We start from the raw sequence: 21,729 nt of genomic DNA on the forward strand, positions 1-21,729 counted from the left end.
TATAAAAAGCGCACAACAACTGTGCTTACCAGAGTTAGGTTATTCTGAGGCAAACGGCAGTGCCATGTCATGTACAATGTGTGAGTGATATCCTGCTCATTTCTGCTAAGCAGACAATTCTCAAGCAATCTTCCCTGATCAGCAGCTCTTTGAATTGTCTCCCTAGTGCCCCCCCCCCCACCCCCATGTCATCACCGCCCCCTCCTCTCCCATTTTTCATCTTATAATCTTGTTTTTCTCTCGGAAGGTGTGGCGGGTGGTCAGCTTTGACGAACACAAATGATGGGATAACAATAAATATCATCATACAAAAGAAACCCCGCCTGTCATCTGATTACGTTTTCCTTGAAAAAAGAAAAAGAAAAAAATACACTGGCACCCCCCCCCCCCCCCCCCCCCTCCTTCGACCAGGTCCCTAACTCCCAAGTATTTCGTCATAAAATAATCGTCACATGGTGGCGCTTTCCGCAAAATCTAGGTTAGGTTAAATAATAGACCAACCCAAACCAAATTAATTATTTACTTAAATAAAATTCAATTAATTTGATACTTTATTCAATACACCAACTGAAATGTTAATGAAATATTTATTTACTATTACAAAAATGAAAACACAATTCAATTTGGTTACTTGGTAGAGTGTAAATTAGTTATTTCACCCCTATTACCAAATGGAATGTCCCATTCTGGATCACATGATTGACCCACAAAATTGACCTAGCTGAGCATTTCATGCAAGACGTGCGTGAATTGCTGAACTTACACACAAAAATGTGTCATCAAAAGCCTGTCAAAGTTAGCTAATATTGAAGTATTTAACCAGACGACAACCGACGTATGGTGTAAGAAATTCTGTCATATTTTATTTATTTGAGCAACACGCAAAGGTCAGTTTAGTTTTCATTCCTTTTTTGCAAATTGTCATTTTCATTCTTCTGTGCTTTTTAATATATTTTAGTTTTTACGGGGGACACGTCGTCTGTCCGAATTTCCACTCCCAAGGATTGTCATTTTCGTGTTGGTTGGACAACTCGACCTTCTTTGCACTCGAAGCATTTTTCTACATTTTTTGCTTTACTGTTAAGTGCAAACTGTCAGTATCCTGCCATCATGTTTGATATTCGTTATGAAAATGAAATAATTTAGTACTACTATTAGTAAAAAGTACTCAAACAATCAATCAATCAATTAAAATCAAATGAGATAAATAAATACTATTATTAATTAATAAAAAATAAATTCCTTTTGTTTTAAAAAAATTATTTTGTTTTTGGTATAGGCCTAATTATAAAATAAAATAAAATGTTGAATAAGCTGGACCCCCTCGTCCTCTCTCTTTACTCTGGCTTTGCTTCAGCTTGTCCCTGTATAATTAGTATTAGTATTCCCCCAAAAGTTACTAGGTTAACTCAATTTTCAAATAGAAACCCTTCCATTCCCCATTGTGCATCAAAATTTCCCCAGTCAGCCAGGAGTGAGTGTCACTTTGCTTACCTTCAGACATGTCGGACATTGTCAGATCATACATTAATACTACATTTGTAGCTCACTGACATTGTGGAGACCACATTAACTTGAAAATAAGCACGCTTGTTTCGGTTTACGGGACAGAATAGCACTGCGCGCTCGTGTTGTAATGATTGTAAGCTATGCACACAGTGGTTTTTTTTTTAGTTTTTGTTTTTTAGTTGCACTCGCACTTTTTAGTTTGTATGCCCACTTTCCCAAATTCTTTTCTAAGAGTATAAGACACTGCCTGGACATTAGTTGCGATAATGTAACCCTCCTCCCGACGGCCGCCAGGCCGGAGGGTTACGAGATTCTTTCGAGCGGCAAATGACAATCGGGTCTCCCGTTCTCTGCTGCCTTCCGCGAATAAATCTCAGAGACCTTTCCTTGCTATCGTACGAGTGCTCTTTTCACCTGGCAACGCACAACTTCTGGCTTTCAGAGGAACCCTCTTTTCCCGCTCCTCAAAAATACTTGATTATGTGATTGCTTTTTCACAATACTATCGTAGATGCTCCACTCGTTCACCACTCAATTTACTTGTGGGCGCCACAATGACAGCTACGGGCTCTTAAAGCAAAACTCACCCCGGCACTAAAATCGATCACTTTCGCATGCTGTACGCAGGTATGACATGACGTAATACTGCCGTATTTGGTAATCCGGAGCTTTTAGCACACAGCACATCTGAGACCGCAACACCGGATCTGGGTACTACATGTACGCTTATTTTTTTAGCAGTTGTGCAGAATGCTCTTAACCCCAACAATCTATTCACCCAATGCAACAACTCTCTTTCTCCCTTAACAGCTAATCATCATGGGTCGACTCACCTGCCAGTGCCTAAACATTAGTGTACACACGAAGGCAGTCCCAACACCATTAAAACTCGCAGAATTAAGACTAACGCCCGAAGAACAAAGCGACGACTTCTTCAGGAGCGACGTTGCTGAGGTTCAACTCGATCTTGGTGGAATAGCTGAAGTAAGTTTTGTAATAATAATAGTATAAAAGTTTGTAGGTGCTAATTGCGGGAGTTTCTAACCCTACATTCTGTATTTTCCTGCAAGGTATGAGGGACTATGTTTGAATTATGAGACCTCCTTTTACATAGCAGGTTCGAAACCACACTCTGCTGATCAGGTTTGAGTCCGATGCACTTTTAACCGCTAGACAAGCGTACATTTGTATCTTTTGACACCTTCCACCATTTTCACATTAATAGGTCCATGCATGAGACATTTTACAGGCAACCTGTTCGAGGCAATCTTCATAAAGTATGCAATCATATTCAATGAATGTTCATATGATTTTCTTTGGGATCGGAAGACTTTTTGATTGAAAAACCACTCAAGTGCTACCTAAGTGCTCCTGTAGCATGCACTGCAGTTGGTTGCCTCCAATTTGCCCTTAAAGCCATTATACACTTTCGGAACAGAGAGAAAAAAAAGTTCACAGATTTACAAATAACTTACAGGGTTTACAGAAGGTAATGGTAAAAGACTTCTCTTGAAATATTATTCCATGAAATGCTTTACTTTTTGAGAAAACATTAAAACAATTATCGTCATCGAGAATTACGAATTTATAGTAAGTTACACAGGTCGTGACACGGCGAAACGTGCAAAAACAAGGGTGGGTTTTTCCATTATTTTCTCCCGACTCCGATGACAGATTGAGCCTAAATTTTCACAAGTTTGTTATTTTATATATAAGTTGTGATACACGAAATGTGGGCCTTGGACAATACTGATTACCGAAAGTGTCCACTGGCTTTAAAAGTTGGATCTCAGGCTCACTCCCTTATGGGAGCCGATTTGTAAACAAGCCACAAATAATATGGCGCCTTAGATACATCATTACACCCTTTACACTATCGCAAAGAGAATGGGTTTGCAACAGTGTTTTCTGGCACTGGCTGCTGAATCCGCCGCAGCACATTGAATCATGTAAACCATGGATCTCATATTGTGGAGAATTTTAAGATGAAAGCGGCTGTCCCACTCAACAGACCTGGCCTGGTGTTTTATTCCATGCCTGCTTTTGGGCCTGCAGCACCATGCCTTAGTATCATATTAACTTTCTGAAGAAGATCCTGAAGGAGATTGGCATGTACCTGTAGCTCTCCCTGACCTGATTCTGCAAAAGGTTCCCTGAAAATCAACCAATCATTCCTTGTTCTAATAAAGAAAATTGACATCTCCCTGACCATGGAAAACTTTTTTTCTAAATACTGAATGTAATTCTCTCTCTCGGAGTGTTGGAAAACATTTCACTGATGCAATTGTGCAACATGTTGGCTGCTCTGATGCTAGAAACATTTTATTTTCTTACAATATCTGAAACATTATTTAGATGTGTAGGGCACTATTTTACATGTCATGTGGCATCCCAATATTACCCATTATGCTGAAGGAAGGAAGTCCCATTTCCTTTTATTTTATTTTACATTCTACATAGCTAAAGCTGTACAAAGTCATGAACAAACAATGCGAGTCAATAAAGTTACTGTTTTGTGACATTCTTTGTAGGGAAATACTGTACTAACCATTTTAAAATTGAATGTTTCCAAAAAAGAAGAAATTATATAGGCCCATGTTCCCCCACATACAAATGTCATAAAAATAATGTAATAAGCGGATTGGCAAGGTGCCCATTTGACTATTACATGTACATACATGTATAGGGAAACAAAAACCTTTCCCAGAGCTGTGTGTTTAGAGATGTTTGGATGTACCAGTTTTTTTTTTTTTTCACATGGTTGCTGGCTTATAAGCCCCTTTCGCACCAGAGCAATTTAGCAAGAGTCCCTTGCTAAATTGTAGCATGGTTTTAAAATTTTACAAAATGTACCTTGTGTGAAAGGATAATAATTTGTTATACTGTCCAAGTTCTCTTGCAAAATTTGTTTGTCAAACATTGCTTCATCATTTTAAAACCATGCTAGAATTAAGCAATGGACCCTAGTTAAACTGCTGTCATGTGAATAGCACTTACAGTGTTCCATGTGTCTGGCATGTCTGGGTGCCTTTTTGGTACTCTGTAATTCAATTTTGGACACCCTGTTTTCGATGCCATTTTTAAAATAAATAATATAATAATAATATAACATCGAAGTCTTATATAGCGCACGTATCTACCAAACAAGGTACTCAAGGCGCTGAGTATATATACAAACTTTCAGAAAGATAGGTTATTGCAGTGATGAATTCTGAGACCCAATTATTTAGCACCTTATAAGGGTTTACAAGGTGCTACGGCGCATTAAGCAGCCACAACCAGGAACACCGGGGCGAACCCCTTCTCTTTTCGATAAGTGCACTGGGTTCTTTTACAAGCGTTACACAACACTTGGGACCAACGGCTTTACGTCCCATCCGAAGGACGAAGCAATGGTTAAGTGTCTTGCTCAAGGACACAGTGTCACGGCTGGGGATTCGAACCCACACTCTGCTGATCAGAAACAAGTTTGAGTGAACAAGTACTATAAATGTATTACAGGTGTATTGTAAGCAAAATTTGTTGTGCTTAGCAAGTTGATTACACTACAGGCTTGATGAAATTGGACTCTGGTCAGTTATGTAGCCACAGTGGGCGGTGCTGGGCGGGCCTGCCCAGGACTCACAATTTTTGCCCAGCACTCTGAGCAAAACACATTATACTGCCCAGCACAGATTTTCAAATATTGTCCACTGCATTGCTCTCAGCACAGCTCATGATGAGGAGTTATCAAATGTCACATAGATAAAAACACAGTCAATTCAACTTATTGCATGGCCCCCATAGCATGAACAGGTTGGAAACCTGGCCCTACTTCAGCAATAATGGCCCATAATCCAACATTAAAAAATTTGGTGTTTAGTTGATACCCTTGCCCTTGGTAGACTTGTCCTTATTGCCCTTAACTTGGTCTAGCTACATGCCCACCACTTAACTTGGTCTAGCTACATGCCCACCACTTAACTTGGTCTAGCTACATGCCCACCACTTAACTTGGTCTAGCTACATGCCCACCACTTAACTTGGTCTAGCTACATGCCCACCACTTAACTTGGTCTAGCTACATGCCCACCACTTAACTTGGTCTAGCTACATGCCCACCACTTAACTTGGTCTAGCTACATGCCCACCACTTAACTTGGTCTAGCTACATGCCCACCACTTAACTTGGTCTAGCTACATGCCCACCACTTAACTTGGTCTAGCTACATGCCCACCACTTAACTTGGTCTAGCTACATGCCCACCACTTAACTTGGTCTAGCTACATGCCCACCACTTAACTTGGTCTAGCTACATGCCCACCACTTAACTTGGTCTAGCTACATGCCCACCACTTAACTTGGTCTAGCTACATGCCCACCACTTAACTTGGTCTAGCTATATGTCCACCACTTAACTTGGTCTAGCTACATGTACAACCCTGACTCTAGTATAATACCATGAAGTCTTCCTCAATGTCTACTGTATATAATACTAAAGCTTCCAGCTCTTCACTGACTAAATTAGTAAGTTAATCCCAATCCCAACCACAATTGCTAAGTCAACACCTTTGTTAGATTGTAGTTGGCATTATCCATCTTGATTAGGGTTTCTTGGAAGTAAGTTGTGGGTTTGTTTTCAGGCCTTGAATTTCATCTTTGAAAGGACTAGGTCATTTTCTATAGCTGCAAACATCTTAAAGTCAATTGGAAACTTGTGAAGGCTGGAAGGGGCACCAGGGCCAAGACCACGGGCAATGGTGGCCTGTGTGTAATCCAAGGCCTGGGCTGTTGAAACTAAGGCCGTGTCCGAAACGGCGACTTCGGCTACAGCTACGGCTAGATCGCGTGCGTCTGCTATTCTTCAACACTGGTAGACGCGCTGATCTAGACGTAGCTGTAGCCGAAGTCGTCGTTTCGGACACAGCCTTATCCTTACTGCACTTGAGCACTAGTCGGGGCTTGAATTTCAGACTACTGGTCAATCAGGGCTTGAATTTCAGACCACTCTCAGGGGACTGGTCTACATGTGTCAAACCCTTGACCACAGATGGCTTGTTAAAGGCACTGGACACAATTGGTTATTACTCAAAATAATTATCGTCATAAAACCTTTCTTGATTACAAGTAATGGGAGAGGTTGATAGTATAAAACATTGTGAGAAACAGCTCCCTCTGAAGTGACATAGTTTTCCACGAATTTGATTTCAAGACCTCAAGTTTAGAATTTGAGGTCTCGAAATCAAGCACCAGAAAGCACACAACTTCGTGTGGTTACAGGGGTGTTTTTTTCTTTCATTATTATCTCGCAACTTCGACGACCGATTGAGCTCAAATTTTCACAGGCTTGTTATTTTATGCATATGTTGAGATACACCAACTGTGAGGACTAATCTTTGACAATTACCAATAGTGTCCACTGTCTTTAAACATTGGCTATGGGTGATTTTGGAACCAGGGTTGTAGCTAAAACCAATTTGTTTAAGTCCACCAAGGCTGTTGAGCAAATCAACAAAATTGTTCATGTTTAAAAATGGGATCAGTATTGCTGAAGTGCAAGCTTCAAGCATAATGCCAGGTTTCCAAACTGTTCTTTTTATGGCCCATGCAGTAGGTTACATTGGCCTTTTAGGCCAAATAAAAAAAATTACTAGTTGATCGTCCCCGCCCGCGTCCTTTCTGGGGGCTGTATCCTTTTTTTTACTATTTATTATTTTTTGATTTTTGTAAAAAAAAAAAAAAAAAAATGTTTGGTTTTTTTTTCCGTTTTTTTTTTCTCCATATTTTCAAAAAGGACTGATGCTCTCGAACACTTGTAACCGTTGGTTTCATAAAACAATATCAGTGAATGCCTACCAGCAAATCTTTTTAGTGATATCCGACCCTGTTTAAGTGTTAGTGTTAACACAGGTCCTCATGCAACTAATAAAGGTATAAAATAAGTTTTCGGTTGATTCAAACTGAAGAATTGGTGGCCTGTTTGATTTGAAATACTAAGCGGCCATTTTAAAAAAAAAAAGTAATTAATAGTAAATAAAAGTTTTTGAAAAATCCGGACGATCAACTGGTATTTTTTTTTTATTTGGCCTTAACTGTTTTCTTTCTCTGTGACATTTGATACTATAAAGCATTTGTAAGGTACATGTATAATGGTGTTTCAGATCAATGCACAGTTGACAATGTATAGATTTATTCTAGGGGAAATCTGTGCTGGGCAACTCAATGTGCCTATTTTTGCCATAGTACTGGGTAAAAATTGTGAGCTCTAAGCAGGCCTGCCTACATGTAGCACTGGCCCATCGTGGCTACAACACTGTTTAAAAGTTATGGTTATAAAGTTTAAAGGATTTGGATACTTGTTCAAAATGTCCATTGATTTACATTAAACTTACAGGGTTTGATGATAATGATAGTGGAAAGCTTCCCTTCAAATCTTACTTACTGAGGTGCTGTAGTTTTTTGAGAAATGAGTAAAACAATGTCATGAAAAAACGTTTGTAAATTATTTAAATAGTTTTCGTCTCATGAGACATAGTACATAGTATTTTCAGGGAAGCTTTCTACTATCATTATCTTCAAACTGTGTAAGTTTAGTGTAAATCTGTGGACATTGTGTTTTTTGTCCCACAAAAGTTACATTGAATTGTGTGGATTGGTGAATCAAAAGACTACCTAAACATTGATCAGTTAAATGTATACTGTATTACAAATTACAGTTTGTTTTCTGAGGTGGTCTAAGAATGACCCTACGTACTTTAAAACTATGCTTTTTGTTTAGCTTTAAAACTCTATCCTGTGCCAACAGAGGTTTGTGTTTTCCTTGTTTTGGATCGCTTCCCTGGATTTCGTTCACATCCCTGGATTTTGAACTTGACCATGCTTAGAGATAAAAGTGACTCATATCCTATGCCGCTTAAAATATAATGCCCGCAATTGACTTGACTCATGTAGATTTGTTTGTTCTCAGTTTTCCCTGCAGTTTATCAATCCTGGTAAATATTTGGGGTGTGGGGGTGGGGGGTGGTCCTGAGTTTCGGCAGGCCTGGAATCTCATCTTTGAGAGGACAAGGCCCGTTTCATTATGGTACCAATGTACTTCCATTGGGAAATCTGAAAGTTTACGGGAACCTGGCCCGCCCCCCCCCCCTCCCGCTCCAGAAAAGGGCCTGTTATTTGGTTATGAGCTTGATTTAACGGGGTTAAATGAAAAGAAAACAAAGAAAGGAAGTTGCAGGAAGCAAAGATTTGGTCAAGTCCCACGCATCGCGTCTTACCTCGGAATAAATTAAAACAAATTCTGGTGGACCAGTCACCCGTCTGGTTTGTGGCTTGTTAGTGTGGGTTGTTTCCCCTCCAGTGGGATACAAGGCTAAACACTCCTCCATCCTTTATTTGTAGTGTGGTTAAAAGGTTCCCATTCAACTCTTACAGTCAATATTTACTAATTGTTAACAATATCTAGGGTTAATTACCTTGTGTTTCTCGGTAAAAACATTAAAGTGCAGGTCGCATCACCTTTTGTAAACAAAACTACAAGATAAATGTTTGACCACAAGTGATGGTTTGACCCCAAGCCCTTGTTTGTCAACACACTAGAGGACCAGGTCGGTATTTGCTTTAGGAAATTATGTTTTATTAAGGCTAATCTGTTTGATGTAGCAGTGCTGAGGAATTGCATTAGAATGAAGCCGCACTGTTTATTTTGGCGAGAAGTTAAAGATCATAAAATCATAAAATTTGTTAGTAAAGAAAGTAAAGACGGAGGGTATTACCATAGCTCTGTCCTTTAGTGCTGGGCGAATAGTGAAATTTTGTTATTCGGATACCGCTGGCCAACTATCCGAAATTAACAGGATATTCGAATAGTTTTTTTTGCCGCTAGAGGGCGCTATTAAAAAAAAAAATATTAGTTTTAGACAGTGTCACTCGGTTCATTCATAAAAATGACCGGATCTAATTTAAAGATGGCAATTTGATCGTGATTGACTCTACGTGAAGGAAAACTTTTGTAATCTTTGAACAAATTACGTCAGAAATGTCATTGTTTTAACTCTTCACGAAGGTGAGCATAGTTAGATACTTAATTTATGCTGTTTTATGCTGTCTTAATAGAAGTTTCATAAGGATTCAGACAAAACATTCATATCAGTTGTCGCCCGACGTCCGCGGATATTCGGATATTAAAGAATATCTGGTTACTTGGTTGTAATTACAGAACTATCTGGTTTATAAATAGCTATTCGCGCCCTATGCGGATATCCGGTTAAGAAAAAAAAGACATTCGCGATTACGGATAGGAAAACCTATTCGCCATTAACCGGATATTCGAATAATTCGCCCAGGCCTACTGTCCTTACTCTATGGTGTTACAATGTAGACTAACATTAACAAATGAAATACAACAAACAATTTTGAGGCATACAATTGTATTTGCAAGGATCATCAGGCCTAGTTTTGCCGAGGGCATTTTCAAAGGAAAATCTTAGAGTCAATGGGAAGCTTTTGAAGGGGCATCAAGGCCAAGCCAACGAATACTAGTGGGCAATGGAAGTCGCCTTAGTGGCCTGCGTGTTATTCCAGACCTGGATCATTATACTACTTTTGAAATATCTATCCTGGAACCATCCTTTCATAACAAATGGTTTTTAAAACAATTTGTTAGCTCAAATTGCCCAATTCAATGCCAAGTGGCCCTTTAACTCTATAGATGGGTTCTCCCCCATGCTATGCATGCATCACTGATGTACATACATGTACATGTTAATCAAAGTCACTGCTCTAGAATATTGTAGAATTGTAAGCATGGTAAGGGTCGTAGGTTAGATGAAAATGCCTGTGTGTTTTTTTTTTTTTTTTTCACAGGACTCAGGGAAAGTACTGAGTGTTTCATTTTACAGTGCTTGCACACTGAACAATGTTAGGGTAAAGAAATTTAGTATAGTTTTCATTTTCTTTGCTATTTTGTCCAGGCACAGAGATGTCTGATCAAAAGTTACCCAGTTTGTAGTTGGGTTGTTGGGTAAAATGGCTGGGTTTTTCTTCACAAGACTTGAGGAAATTACCGAGTATATACATGTACATACATACAGTGCTTTGCACACATCGATGTAACGGTAAAACCCCAAAAATGTACAAAAATTAACGTAGTTTTCATTTTCTTTGCTATTTTGTCCAGGCACAGAGATGTCTGTTCAGAAGTTAACCGGTTGGTCGTTGGGTTGTTGGGTATATATGCACCTGTCATGCCTGTAGGTGTTTTTTTTTTTCACACAGGACTCGGGGGAAAGTACTGAGTACAGTGGTTGCACACCTCGATTTAAAGGCCAAATCACACTGCAGCGATAAGAAAACGTACAATAACGATGCAAAGAGAACGCTTTATTGGTTGAAATGCTCCGCGCAGAATACACCCACGCTCATTGAACCAATCGAGAGGGCGTGCATGTTCATCATTCTCGTTTTCTGTTCTCGTTATGGTGCTTGTGTGTTCGTACTAAGGGTAAAACCAACATTAAACGAAATTGATTTTCATTTTCTTTGCTATTTTGTCCAGGCACAGAGATGCCTGATCAGAAGGTACCCGGTTGGTAATTGGGTTGTGCGGACATGTCTCAACTGTGAGATGGAGTGCTATGCGACTCACATCAGCAAAGGATTGAACAGGATATTAGTCAGTTTGAATCTAGAGGTGAGTAACTTTAAATAATAAAAATATTAATTTTGTGTTTTACCCATACACCGATGTTTGTTAGCACTGTATACTCAGTACTTTCCCGAGTCCTGTGAAAAAATATCACAGGCATGTTACTCGGGTGGGATTCGAACCCACGACCCTTGCAATTCTAGAGCAGTGTCTTACCAACTAGACTACTGAGGTTGCCTGGTAAGACACTGCTCTAGAATTGCAAGGGTCGTGGGTTCGAATCCCACGCGAGTAACATGCCTGTGATATTTTTTCACAGGACTCGGGGGGGAAAGTACTGAGTATACAGTGCTAACACACATCGGTGTATGGGTAAAAACCAAAATTAATATTCTTTATCCCCGATGCAAATTTAACATCTATTATATCGCTGCGGTACCCGCTGCCAAAACATAGGATTCGAACTGCCTCTAGCTACCAGGCAACCTCAGTAGTCTAGTCGGTAAGACAATGCTCTAGAATTGCAAGGGTCGTGGGTTCGAATCCCACCCGAGTAACATGCCTGTGATGTTTTTTTCACAGGACTCGGGAAAGTACTGAGTATACAGTGCTAACACACATCGGTGTATGGGTAAAAACCAAAATTAATATTCTTTATCATGTTTATCCCGGATGCAAATTTAACATCTATTAAATAAAAATATTAATAATAGCAATAATACTTTTCTTTTTCCAGGGCGACACAGCAAAACAAGAAGATCTTCAAAGGTCGACAGAATTCTCACCCCTGTATCATTTGATCTTGCGGGACGTCAACAAAATAAGCAGTCCTACATTGGGTATGTACATGTACTTAAACTGACCTACATACAGGGCTTGAAGTAGACCCCTTGTATAAGGCGACCGCAACACGAACGCTGAGCTCACGCGCATGTTTGTTTATGTCCAATCATTTGCTTCCTTTGACCCCAGTGTGGGCCCTTTTTCGGTGTGCGACTACAGATATATAAGGGGTCTATGAAAACTTGACAAGCTGGACCCCAAGCCCGATGCCTGTCAATTTCAACCTCGTTCTCAGGGGTGATCCATTGCGCTGCTGTGCCTTTATTCCCATCATGCCTTGCTCTCTCATCATCCAGGCTTAGATTTTCTCTTTATTGTTGGCCGATTTCAGACCACAAGAAGTTGGAAACACAAAGGACAATATCAAGGGTGGGGAATTGATTAGTGAATGAGGCAGGCTACAAGGGTGGGTAGGGGGAGTATCTGTAGGGAAAAAGAATTAGGCATCTAAAGGCGTACATGTACATCACTGAAGCACGCAGCACGCATTGCTCCCAGTTAGATTTCTATGGCACACGTATGCACACCACCACACACGCTCACAGATGCCATATTGTAGGGCATTTATTTGAATCAAGACGTCATAATCAATACGGTCTATACAGGGGGGTCATGGTCGAGCGGTTAAGAGAATCAAATTCGGTGGTTAAGTCATTGGAGTGTGGGTTCGAATCCTGGTCATGACACTTGTGTCCTTGAGCAAGATACTTTACTATTCTCTTCACCCAGGGGTATAAATGGGTACCTGTGTGGGTAGAAATTGATATTGTGTTTGAAAAAGACTCCTGAGCGCCACAGCAGCTAGGGCCGTATACTCCCCAGGGAGCTGAGAAAGATAAAGAAATTTTATTGGCCCAATGACCAGGACACTAATGTAAAGCTCAACGGTTATTGTGAAATGCGCTATATATGAACTATCCTTACTGATTCGTTCTTCAAGTCTTGTGCTTCTTTCTTCAGCTGCCTGTAATTCACCCGATCGTTGGTTCAATCTCCGTTGGTAATCATCAAGTGAGGTTTCTGCTTGCTCAGCCAATACGGGTAATACTGTTGGAGCGCTTTGAGACATGGTGTATAAAGCACTATATAAAAAAACTTGTTTATTATTATTTTTAAAAACAATTGTTAGTAATAATAAATAATGAGCTGAACTTGTCTTTGATGATACCCAGGGCTTCCAATGACAAGTAACCAAGACGCACTTAAGAAGACTGCGGGGGACCTTCAAGATCAGCTAACCCGGTACCTTGCAAAGGAGAAGTCCTCCATGGAAGCAAGAATCAAGTAAGTTTGAAACTCATACCAAACCAAACTCCACTGATCAGAAACACCAGGGCCCAATTTTATAGAGCTGCTAAGCACACAAATTTGCTAAGCGTGAACTTTCTTCCTTGATAAAAACAGGACTACCAACCAAATTTCCATGTGTTACTCAGGATAGGCAAACAACAGCTGAATACCAGTAACAAGCAGTATGCAACGAATAGAAATTTGGTTGGTAATCCTGTTTTTATCAAAGAAGAAATTTCATGCTAAGCAATGTTTTGTGCTTAGCAGCTCTGTGAAATTAGGCCCTGCTTTGACACAACCGCTTTTCAGCGTTAAATATCAACAACACAGCCACCTTTACAAATGGAGTTTTCACAGGTAAATTTTGTTATATATGTCTGCGCTTCTATTGGAATTAAAAAATAATAGGATTAACCCTTCATCAACTAGATACATGTAATAGATGTTACATTTTAATCAGGGATAAAGAATATTCATTTTGGTTTTTACCAATATACACCATTATGTGTTAGCACTGTATGTAGCAACAAGATTCAAACCGTTTAAATGTCTTTCTTTTTTCTTGTAGGAAGTATACTGAGGACCAGCAGCATTCTTATACAGCTGTCCAGAAGAAAGCTTATAGAGACAAGAATGTGATGGTTGGGTAAGTTACGCTCCGTTTAAAGGGAAGGTACACCTTTGGTAATTGTCAAAGACCAGTCTTCTCACTTGGTGTATCTCAAAATAATATGCATAAAATAACAAGCCTGTGAAAATTTGGGCTCAATTGGTCATCAAAGTGGCGAGAAAATGATGATTCAAAAAACACCCTTGTCAAATGAATTTGTGTGCTTTCAGAGAGGAATAAAAGACTTCTAGCTAGAATTCCTAGAAGTCTTTTATTATTTGAGTGAGAAATTACCTCTTACTCAAAATCTGTGATACTTCAGAGAGAGCCGTTTCTCACAAAGTTTTATACTATCAACAGCTCTCCATTACTCATTACCAAGTAAGTTTTAAAGATAATATTTGTTTTGAGTAATTACCAAACGTGTACCTTCCCTTTAAAGGCAGTGGACACTATTGGTAATTACTCAAAAGAATTATTAGCATAAAACCTTACTTGGTAACGAGTAATGGGGAGAGGTTGATAGTATAAAACATTGTGAGAAACGGCTCCCTCTGACGTGACTTGGTTTTCGAGAAAGAAGCAATTTTCCACAAATTTGATTTCGAGACCTCAGATTTAGAACTTGAGGTCTCGAAATCAAGCATCTGAAAGCACACAACTTTGTGCGACAGGGGTGTTTTTTCTTTCATTATAACGCAACTTTGACAACCGATTGAGCTCAAACTTTCGCAGGTTTGTTATTTTATGGATATGTTGTGATAAACAAAGTGAGAAGACTTGTCTTTGCCAATTACCAGATTACCAATAGTGTCCAGTGTCTTTAAGGTGTGTGCTATAGACCATGTGAACTTTATTTACAATAAGTGTGACCTTGTACTTTCTTTGAGTATTCTGGCAGGCAAGATACTTCACTGGTCCTATGGGAAAGTTGACATTTTGTGTCATAATTTCCACATAAAACCAAGAGTTGTGAAAGTAAAAACTGGACAAGTTTTGAGATGTGCCCCCCTTTCGTCATATCAAAAGTTTATTAGAATCAGACAGTGCAGTCTCCATAAAATAGAAGATTTTACATTGTGTGTGTTTTCTTCCATTGAGCTGTGTACACATCGTGCCTGCAGGAAGTCCAGGCTTTGTGGCTCTTTTGTAAACATGTCACAGGTCACATCGTCTACAGGAGCCTGGCTGGTACAGCAGAATACACTATATGTATCTTTCCCACTTCAAATCTAGACTCTGCCACTGACCGCCCGCCCCTGATGCGCCACAGTGTCGTCTCAGGCATTTGATTTCATTTTGGATGTTATGAAAAGAAGAAAAAAAAACGTTTCGTTTTCTGTGTCCTCATCATAACTTGTCAATTTGTTTCCTTTTGTCGTACAGTTTAATTATTGAAGCAGATGAGAAATGCTTAGAAGACTCAATATCAGAGGCGATGTTGGAAGCAACCCTCACCCCACCCCAAACACCCGTGAGCATTGGTAGCAATAAAAGAGGTAAGACTTAAATCCTCTCACGATACACCATTCAAAACCATTCTAAATTCACTAACCTTTACAACACCAATGGTTTTTGTACACACTCGGCCATGTCGGCAGTACCATTTGAGCAGTGATGTTGATAAGCTGTATCATAACACCCCTTACAAATATTGTACCTTTTCATTGGTTTAGAGAGCGTCCAGAATGTGTCTTAGTTTTTCTAGGAACGGCAGCCGTGTGATAGTGCATCGTTTGCCATGCAGTACCCAGACGTCTTTTTACCCACCTCCAACCCAATCAGCTGGGCATCTGTGTATCTGAACTGCATGTATTAACGTACCCAGACGTCTTTTTACCCACCTCCAACCCAATCAGCTGGGCATCTGTGTATCTGAACTGCACGTACGAATGTTAAGTGTACGAGGATGATAAACTGTCAGTTGGGGTGTTATAGAACACATATTGACTGCTTTTACTCGTGCTATGGTTGAAACTCCGACTCCGAGGTGATCCCCGGAGTGTTCTATTTTCCCGAGGCGCAGAAGCAGTCAATACTTGTATACTACCACTCAACACCTTTCAGATTGTTTCGAGCTGTGCATTGTACCTGTGTGCGTTACCATAGCCAAATTGTTTCAGATGGTCAGCAAGCTGTTATACAAATCCTGTGGTGTCTATGACATGTATGGTAACCTCGAATCCATGGGCAGATCGTTACTTCAAAGGGAGCCGTTTCTCACAATGTTTTATACTATCAACAGCTCGCCATTGCTCATTACCTAGTAAGTTTTTATGCTAATGATTATTTTGAGTAAATACCAATCGTGTCCTCTGCCTTTAAACAAAATTGTCTTTGTTCTTCTTCGTAGTTGTTTCTCACGACTCGTCTAAGATCGCAAGTTCTCCCAGGTCATTACACAGCAGAGCACCAACCTCCAAATCAAAATCAGAAACAACAGTCTTAAAAGTAGGTAGCATTAAACAAGCCTTTTAATAAAACAAAAATCTCCTTGAAAAAAATTAATATTTTCATTCTTTGATTGTACAATTTACGAACCATACCCCTAAAAAAAAAGTCCAAAAATATCCCCATGTATTGTATTTTGAAATGTACGTAAAGCACTTTTTTTTATTCAGTTAATGCTGTTGTATTTTACTTACATTATTAATGTTTGTTCTCTATTTCTTTCTTTGATTCTGCGATTGTTGTGTTTAAATCTAAAGTATCTTTGGCCAGAAACCCTCCCTCCCATATACCCCAAAACACCCCACTCTATGCTAACTTGACACCCAAATGTTTTAACTTGTATTGCGACTAAGACAAGTATGCCTGTTATTTGTTAATGTTACCCCCAGTGTCTTTGGCCACAGCCCTCCCAAGTACCCCAAAACACCCCACTCTATGCTAACTTGACACCCAAATGTTTTCACTTGTATTGCGACTAAGACAAGTATGCCTGTTATTTGTTAATGTTACCCCCAGTGTTGTTGGCCACAGCCCTCCCATGTACCCCGAAATACCCCAACTTGACATGGCACGATAAATATTGCTGTGCTAAACCAGACAAAAACTTGTAGGTTAGCAACAGAATCTTATAAACAATACGTTCATTGATTAAAACAGTTGAAACATCCACACACAAAAAATTGTTTTAAATTTTATTTCGTTTCGGCAAAAAAGGTTGGCCTTTTGTTATTAAATATTATTAATAATAATATCAAAGTCTTATTAAAGGGTCTATGTACATGTACTTTTTCCTAACAAAAAACACACTGTCCACAGATTTACATTAAACTTACACAGTTTGAAGATTATGATAGTAGAAAGCTTCCCTTGAAATTGTACTTAACATGCTTAATGAGGTGCTCTAGTTTTTGAGAAATGAGTAAAACAAATAATTTTGGTCTCGGTTTTAGCATGTAAAAACGTAATAACCAGTTATGATAATTATGGTTTTGGTATAATATCATAATTGGTTAATGGGATTTTACATGCTAAAATAATTTTCGTCTTCCTGAGACGAAAATTATTTTGATACTTGTTTTACCCATTTCTCAAAAACTACGCAACCTCAGTTTGTAATATTTGAAGGGAAGCTTTCCACCATCATTATCTTCAAACCCTTTAAGCTTAATGTAAATCTGTGAACATTTTGAAAAAGTACCGGAATCCTTTAAAGGCGCTTAGTATATACATTTATACAGAAAGATAGGTCATTGAAGTTATGAATTCTGAGACCCAATTATGTAGCACCTTACAAGGGTACAAGGGTTTACAAGGTGCTACGGCGCATTCAGCATTATTATTAAAATTATTTTACTACAAGTTTGAAAAAAAAAGATTAATGTAAAATTGAATTGATTGACTTCATTGGAAGGATAATATTTGATAATTTGATTTGAAATCATCAGGCGTATGGCAGTTCGCATCCAACGGCAGCCGCAGTCAGACAAACATCGAAACCAAGTCGAGGGAGAACGAATGATGCCGATAGTGAGTATTTCCCGGCCATTCTCTCATCTGACAAACGAGGCTTGTTGTGTTCGTACGTCGTTCAATTGAATTGAATTGAATTGAATGGTTTATTCGTCGAGCATATAAAAATACATGAAATTTAAAATCCTTTTGTACAAAATATTAAAATGGTAAATTGCACAAGTTATACCACAATACATGCAATACAACAGAAAACAATAACCTTAATAAAAAACTCATTAAAATAAAAAAAATCAATAAAAAAAATCAATAAAAAAAATCACTAATAGACAAGGAAACGAGTGTAACGTTGCATCAAATACTCTGGTTCTATTCACATGATAAAACCAAGCAAAACAACAGAGCTCTCGTACAACGTAGATCTCCATGAAACAATGACATCATATTCTATAAATAGATCACCTCACAGGAAGGCAATGATGGCGATTGCCTCCACGCACCTGGCTCATTGCCTCGGTGCTCTTGGAATGCTCAAATAGAAATTTACAATTTCCTTATTGGGTGCTATTTACCGAGGAAAAAATGCCTTGGTGTCCTTGCCCTTTTCGGTAAACAGTGTTGTCCAAAGGCCCACACTTCGTGTATCACTTTAACTTGCTGTAAAAAAAAATTAGGCTCAATCGATCATCGGAGTCGGGAGAAAATAACGGGAAAACCCACCCTTGTTTCTGCACGTTTCGCCGTCTGTGTCATGACATCCGTTATTCTCGATATCGAGAATTGATAATTGTTTTTATGTATTTTCAAAGTAAAGCATTTCATGGAACATTTCAAGGGAAGTCTTTCACCATTACCTTTTTCTAAACCCTGTAAGTTATTTGTAAATCTGTGAACTTTTCATTGATGTTCTGTTCAGAAAGTGTCCAATGGCTTTAATAAGAATAAAATCAAAAAAAGAGAAAAAAAGATTGATTCAGTTGAGCATTTGGAGCTCCTGGTATTGAACAGGTTTGTTTTCTTTCAATATTTATTACTAAATTATTATTCTTTTGTTTATTGTTTACAGCAATCTTTGATTTGGATGGTTTTAACGACGATTGCGATCCATTTTTTGAATCGGATGATGAAAGCAGCACTGATGGTAAGGTTATGACATTTTGACCCTTGAACCGTGTGTATTGTGTGTATTGTTCACCTAGTTCTGTTCTGTGTCTGTTTTTACATTGGCTCGGCTCATGACAACGGCTTTTTCCCTCGTACTGCATCTCTTTAGAACTCCTTGCCTGGTTCATGTTTCCCTTCATTTTGTGATATTCCATCTTGTAAGAGGAATGTCAATTCCTACCTTCAGCTCCAGTGAGTTTCTGCATGTCTATGTTTTCTTCCTTGTAGCCCTTAACCTTGTTTTGGGCGACTTGCATAAAAAAAAAAAATAAAAAATAAAAAAAATCTATGTCTGAAACCAAGAAGCTAAGGAGTCGTTCAGAAAAAAAACCCACTGCAACAGTCGATCTTTCCACTTTTAGCGCGTCCAGTCGCTCTTAACTGTTTTCAGACGTCAAACTTTTTATGTTCTTAATTCAGATTTTGGAACGATGCGCCTCTGGAGCATGTCTGAAACGGGTGTTAGTTAGGCTCTGGTGACTGCTGTTTTTTATTTTTATTTTATTTATTTTTTTTTCAAGACTATCTCTGTTTCTTCAACATCTCTTTCAACTTTCTCACCCCGATACCTTCTTCCCCCGACCTTCAAAAGACTCCTCTCATGTCAACCCTACCCACTCTCTCCCGCCAGATAACTCCTTAAACGATGACCACTTGGGTCATGTGATGGCCAGACGCGACCAGACAAGGACGCAGAATTATGCCGCCTCTGTCCCTATTTCGATGCCGATGTGGAACCGTGAGGGCAAGGCCTCGTATGAAGATGACGATGATGAAGACAAGGTAGGTTCTGTTTGATGTTGTTTTAATTGGTTTGGACCTGTCACACTATACCTGCAAACACACACCTGCAAGGCAACGGGGGCATGATTTCATATAACTGCTTAATCTTCTTCTTCTTAGTCTAATTTTTGATTTATTGTCTTTTGGGTCTGTTTTTTTTTGTTGTTTTTTTTGTATGCTCTTGTCTGCCATCTTTTGGTTATTTTTATTCAGGTTTAATTTTCCATGTGTTAATGTTTAAATTGTTAAGAACTTACTAACTCCTGTTCACATGTGCCGTTCAGTTTTTAAAGGAACACGTTGCCTTGGATCGGACGAGTTGGTCAAAACAAAAGCGTTTGTAACCGTATTTTATAAAATGCATATGGTTGGAAAGATCTTTTAAAAGTAGAATACAATGATCCACACAAGTTTGCCTCGAAATTGCGTGGTTTTCCTTCTACTGTGCGAACTAACATGGTCGGCCATTTATGGGAGTCAAAATTTTGACCCCCATAAATGGCCGACGTGTTAGTCGACAAGGTAAAAGGAAAACCACGCATGTTTGTGTGGATCATTGTATTCTACTTTTACAACATCTTTCTAACCATATGCATTTTATAACAAACGGTTACAAACGCTTTTCAAAGACCAACTCGACCGATCCAAGGCAACGTGTTCCTTTAAGTGGCAGTCGTGTTTTTTAATGAATCATTGTTAGGTTCACTGGATTGAAAAAAGAGAACTAGACACCTGTGGTAATTGTCTTAGACCAGGGGTCGATTTCACAAAGGTAGTCCTAACTTAGGACTAGTCCTAAGCAATGCTAAGAGATAGGACTGGTCCTAAGTTAGGACCAGTAACTCATCCTAACTTAGGACTGGTCCTATCTCTTAGCATTGCCTAGGACTAGTCCTAAGTTAGGACTACCTTTGTGAAATCCACCCCAGGGCCCAATTTCAAAGAGCTGCTGAGCACAACATTTTGCTTAGCATGACATTTCTTCCTTGATAAAAACAGGATTACCAACCAAATTTCCATTTGTTGCATATTGCTTGTTATATTCTGTTAGCTAGTTGTTCTTGTTATATAGCTGTTGTCACAAATTTTCACTGGACACTATTGGTAATTGTCAAAGACCAGTCTTCTCAACTTGGTGTATCTCAACATATGCATAAAATAACAAACCTGTGAAAATTTGAGCTCAATCGGTCGTAGAGTTTGCGAGATAATAATGAAAGAAAAAACACCCTTGTCACACAAAGTTGTGTGCTTTCTGATGCTTGATTTCGAGACCTCAAATTCTAAACTTGAGGTCTCAAAATCAAATTCGTTAAAAATTACTTCTTTCTCGCAAAACTATGCTACTTCTGAGGGAGCCGTTTCTTACAATGTTTTATAATATCAACCTCTCCCCATTACTCATTACCAAGTAAGGTTTTTTTGCTAATAATTATTTTGAGTAACTACCAAAAGTGTCCAGTGACTTTAAGATGTAATTTGGACCGGTAATTGAAATATTCTCGTTTCCTTCCAGGTTCCCATGCCAGAACCAGACCGCATGGTCGCAAGTATGAGGGCGCTTTCGTTCAGCGTTCAAGATGGAACGGAAATGTTTGGCGATCTTCCAAGGCCTCGATTAAATACAGGGGACACGGTTTCACTTAGCAAGAAAATCAACCTTTAGCAGGACCCGATTTCATAGAGCTGCTTAAGCAGAATATTTAGCTTAACAAATATCTGCTTAGCAGAAATGAGTAGGATACAGTAACAAGTTGTACATGTGACATGGGAGTTAGGCTGGTATCATTATTTCGGTAAGCATAATTGTGTTGCTTGTTTTTGTGCTTTTAAAAGCAGCTCTATTAAACTAAGCCCAGTTGGCTTGGAGATGTACATGTACATGTATAGTAATCTGTATTTAACCCTCCCAATGTCTGAAAATTTCTACGCCGGCCTGCAGTGTGGTGAATGCATCTACACATATTGTACACAGTCAACTCTCCT

The 21,729-nt window shown here is 39.1% G+C and overlaps 1 protein-coding gene across 3 annotated transcripts; it reads left to right on the forward strand.

Moving 5' to 3' along the window:
- Nucleotides 1-728: 728 nt before the first annotated feature.
- LOC139953691 (uncharacterized) lies at nucleotides 729-21,614 on the forward strand. Of its 3 annotated transcripts, none has more exons than XM_071953205.1 (12): nucleotides 729-842; nucleotides 2,320-2,493; nucleotides 11,043-11,177; nucleotides 11,869-11,971; nucleotides 13,148-13,259; nucleotides 13,834-13,911; nucleotides 15,262-15,374; nucleotides 16,229-16,326; nucleotides 17,772-17,853; nucleotides 18,863-18,937; nucleotides 19,553-19,743; nucleotides 21,260-21,614. In XM_071953205.1, exons 2-12 carry the CDS (start codon nucleotides 2,329-2,331, stop codon nucleotides 21,407-21,409), a joined length of 1,302 nt encoding a protein of 433 aa, XP_071809306.1. In that variant the 5' UTR covers nucleotides 729-842; nucleotides 2,320-2,328; the 3' UTR covers nucleotides 21,410-21,614. The 3 variants fall into 3 exon arrangements, with proteins under 3 accessions (XP_071809306.1, XP_071809305.1, XP_071809307.1); XM_071953204.1 differs by having other exon boundaries at nucleotides 736-887; XM_071953206.1 differs by having other exon boundaries at nucleotides 736-887; nucleotides 19,592-19,743.
- The last annotated feature ends 115 nt before the right edge of the window (nucleotides 21,615-21,729 follow it).

This window comes from Asterias amurensis, chromosome 22 (genome assembly GCF_032118995.1).
Source record: "Asterias amurensis chromosome 22, ASM3211899v1".
In the NCBI taxonomy this organism is placed as follows: domain Eukaryota; kingdom Metazoa; phylum Echinodermata; class Asteroidea; order Forcipulatida; family Asteriidae; genus Asterias; species Asterias amurensis.

Bases quoted from the DNA above. Each gene is read 5' to 3' on its own strand.
- LOC139953691 (XM_071953205.1), top strand. From the start codon at position 2,329: ATGGGTCGACTCACCTGCCAGTGCCTAAACATTAGTGTACACACGAAG. The intron at 11,178-11,868 runs GTGAGTAACTTT...TTCTTTTTCCAG, and splicing joins TAGTCAGTTTGAATCTAGAG to GGCGACACAGCAAAACAAGA. The intron at 19,744-21,259 runs GTAGGTTCTGTT...GTTTCCTTCCAG, and splicing joins ATGACGATGATGAAGACAAG to GTTCCCATGCCAGAACCAGA.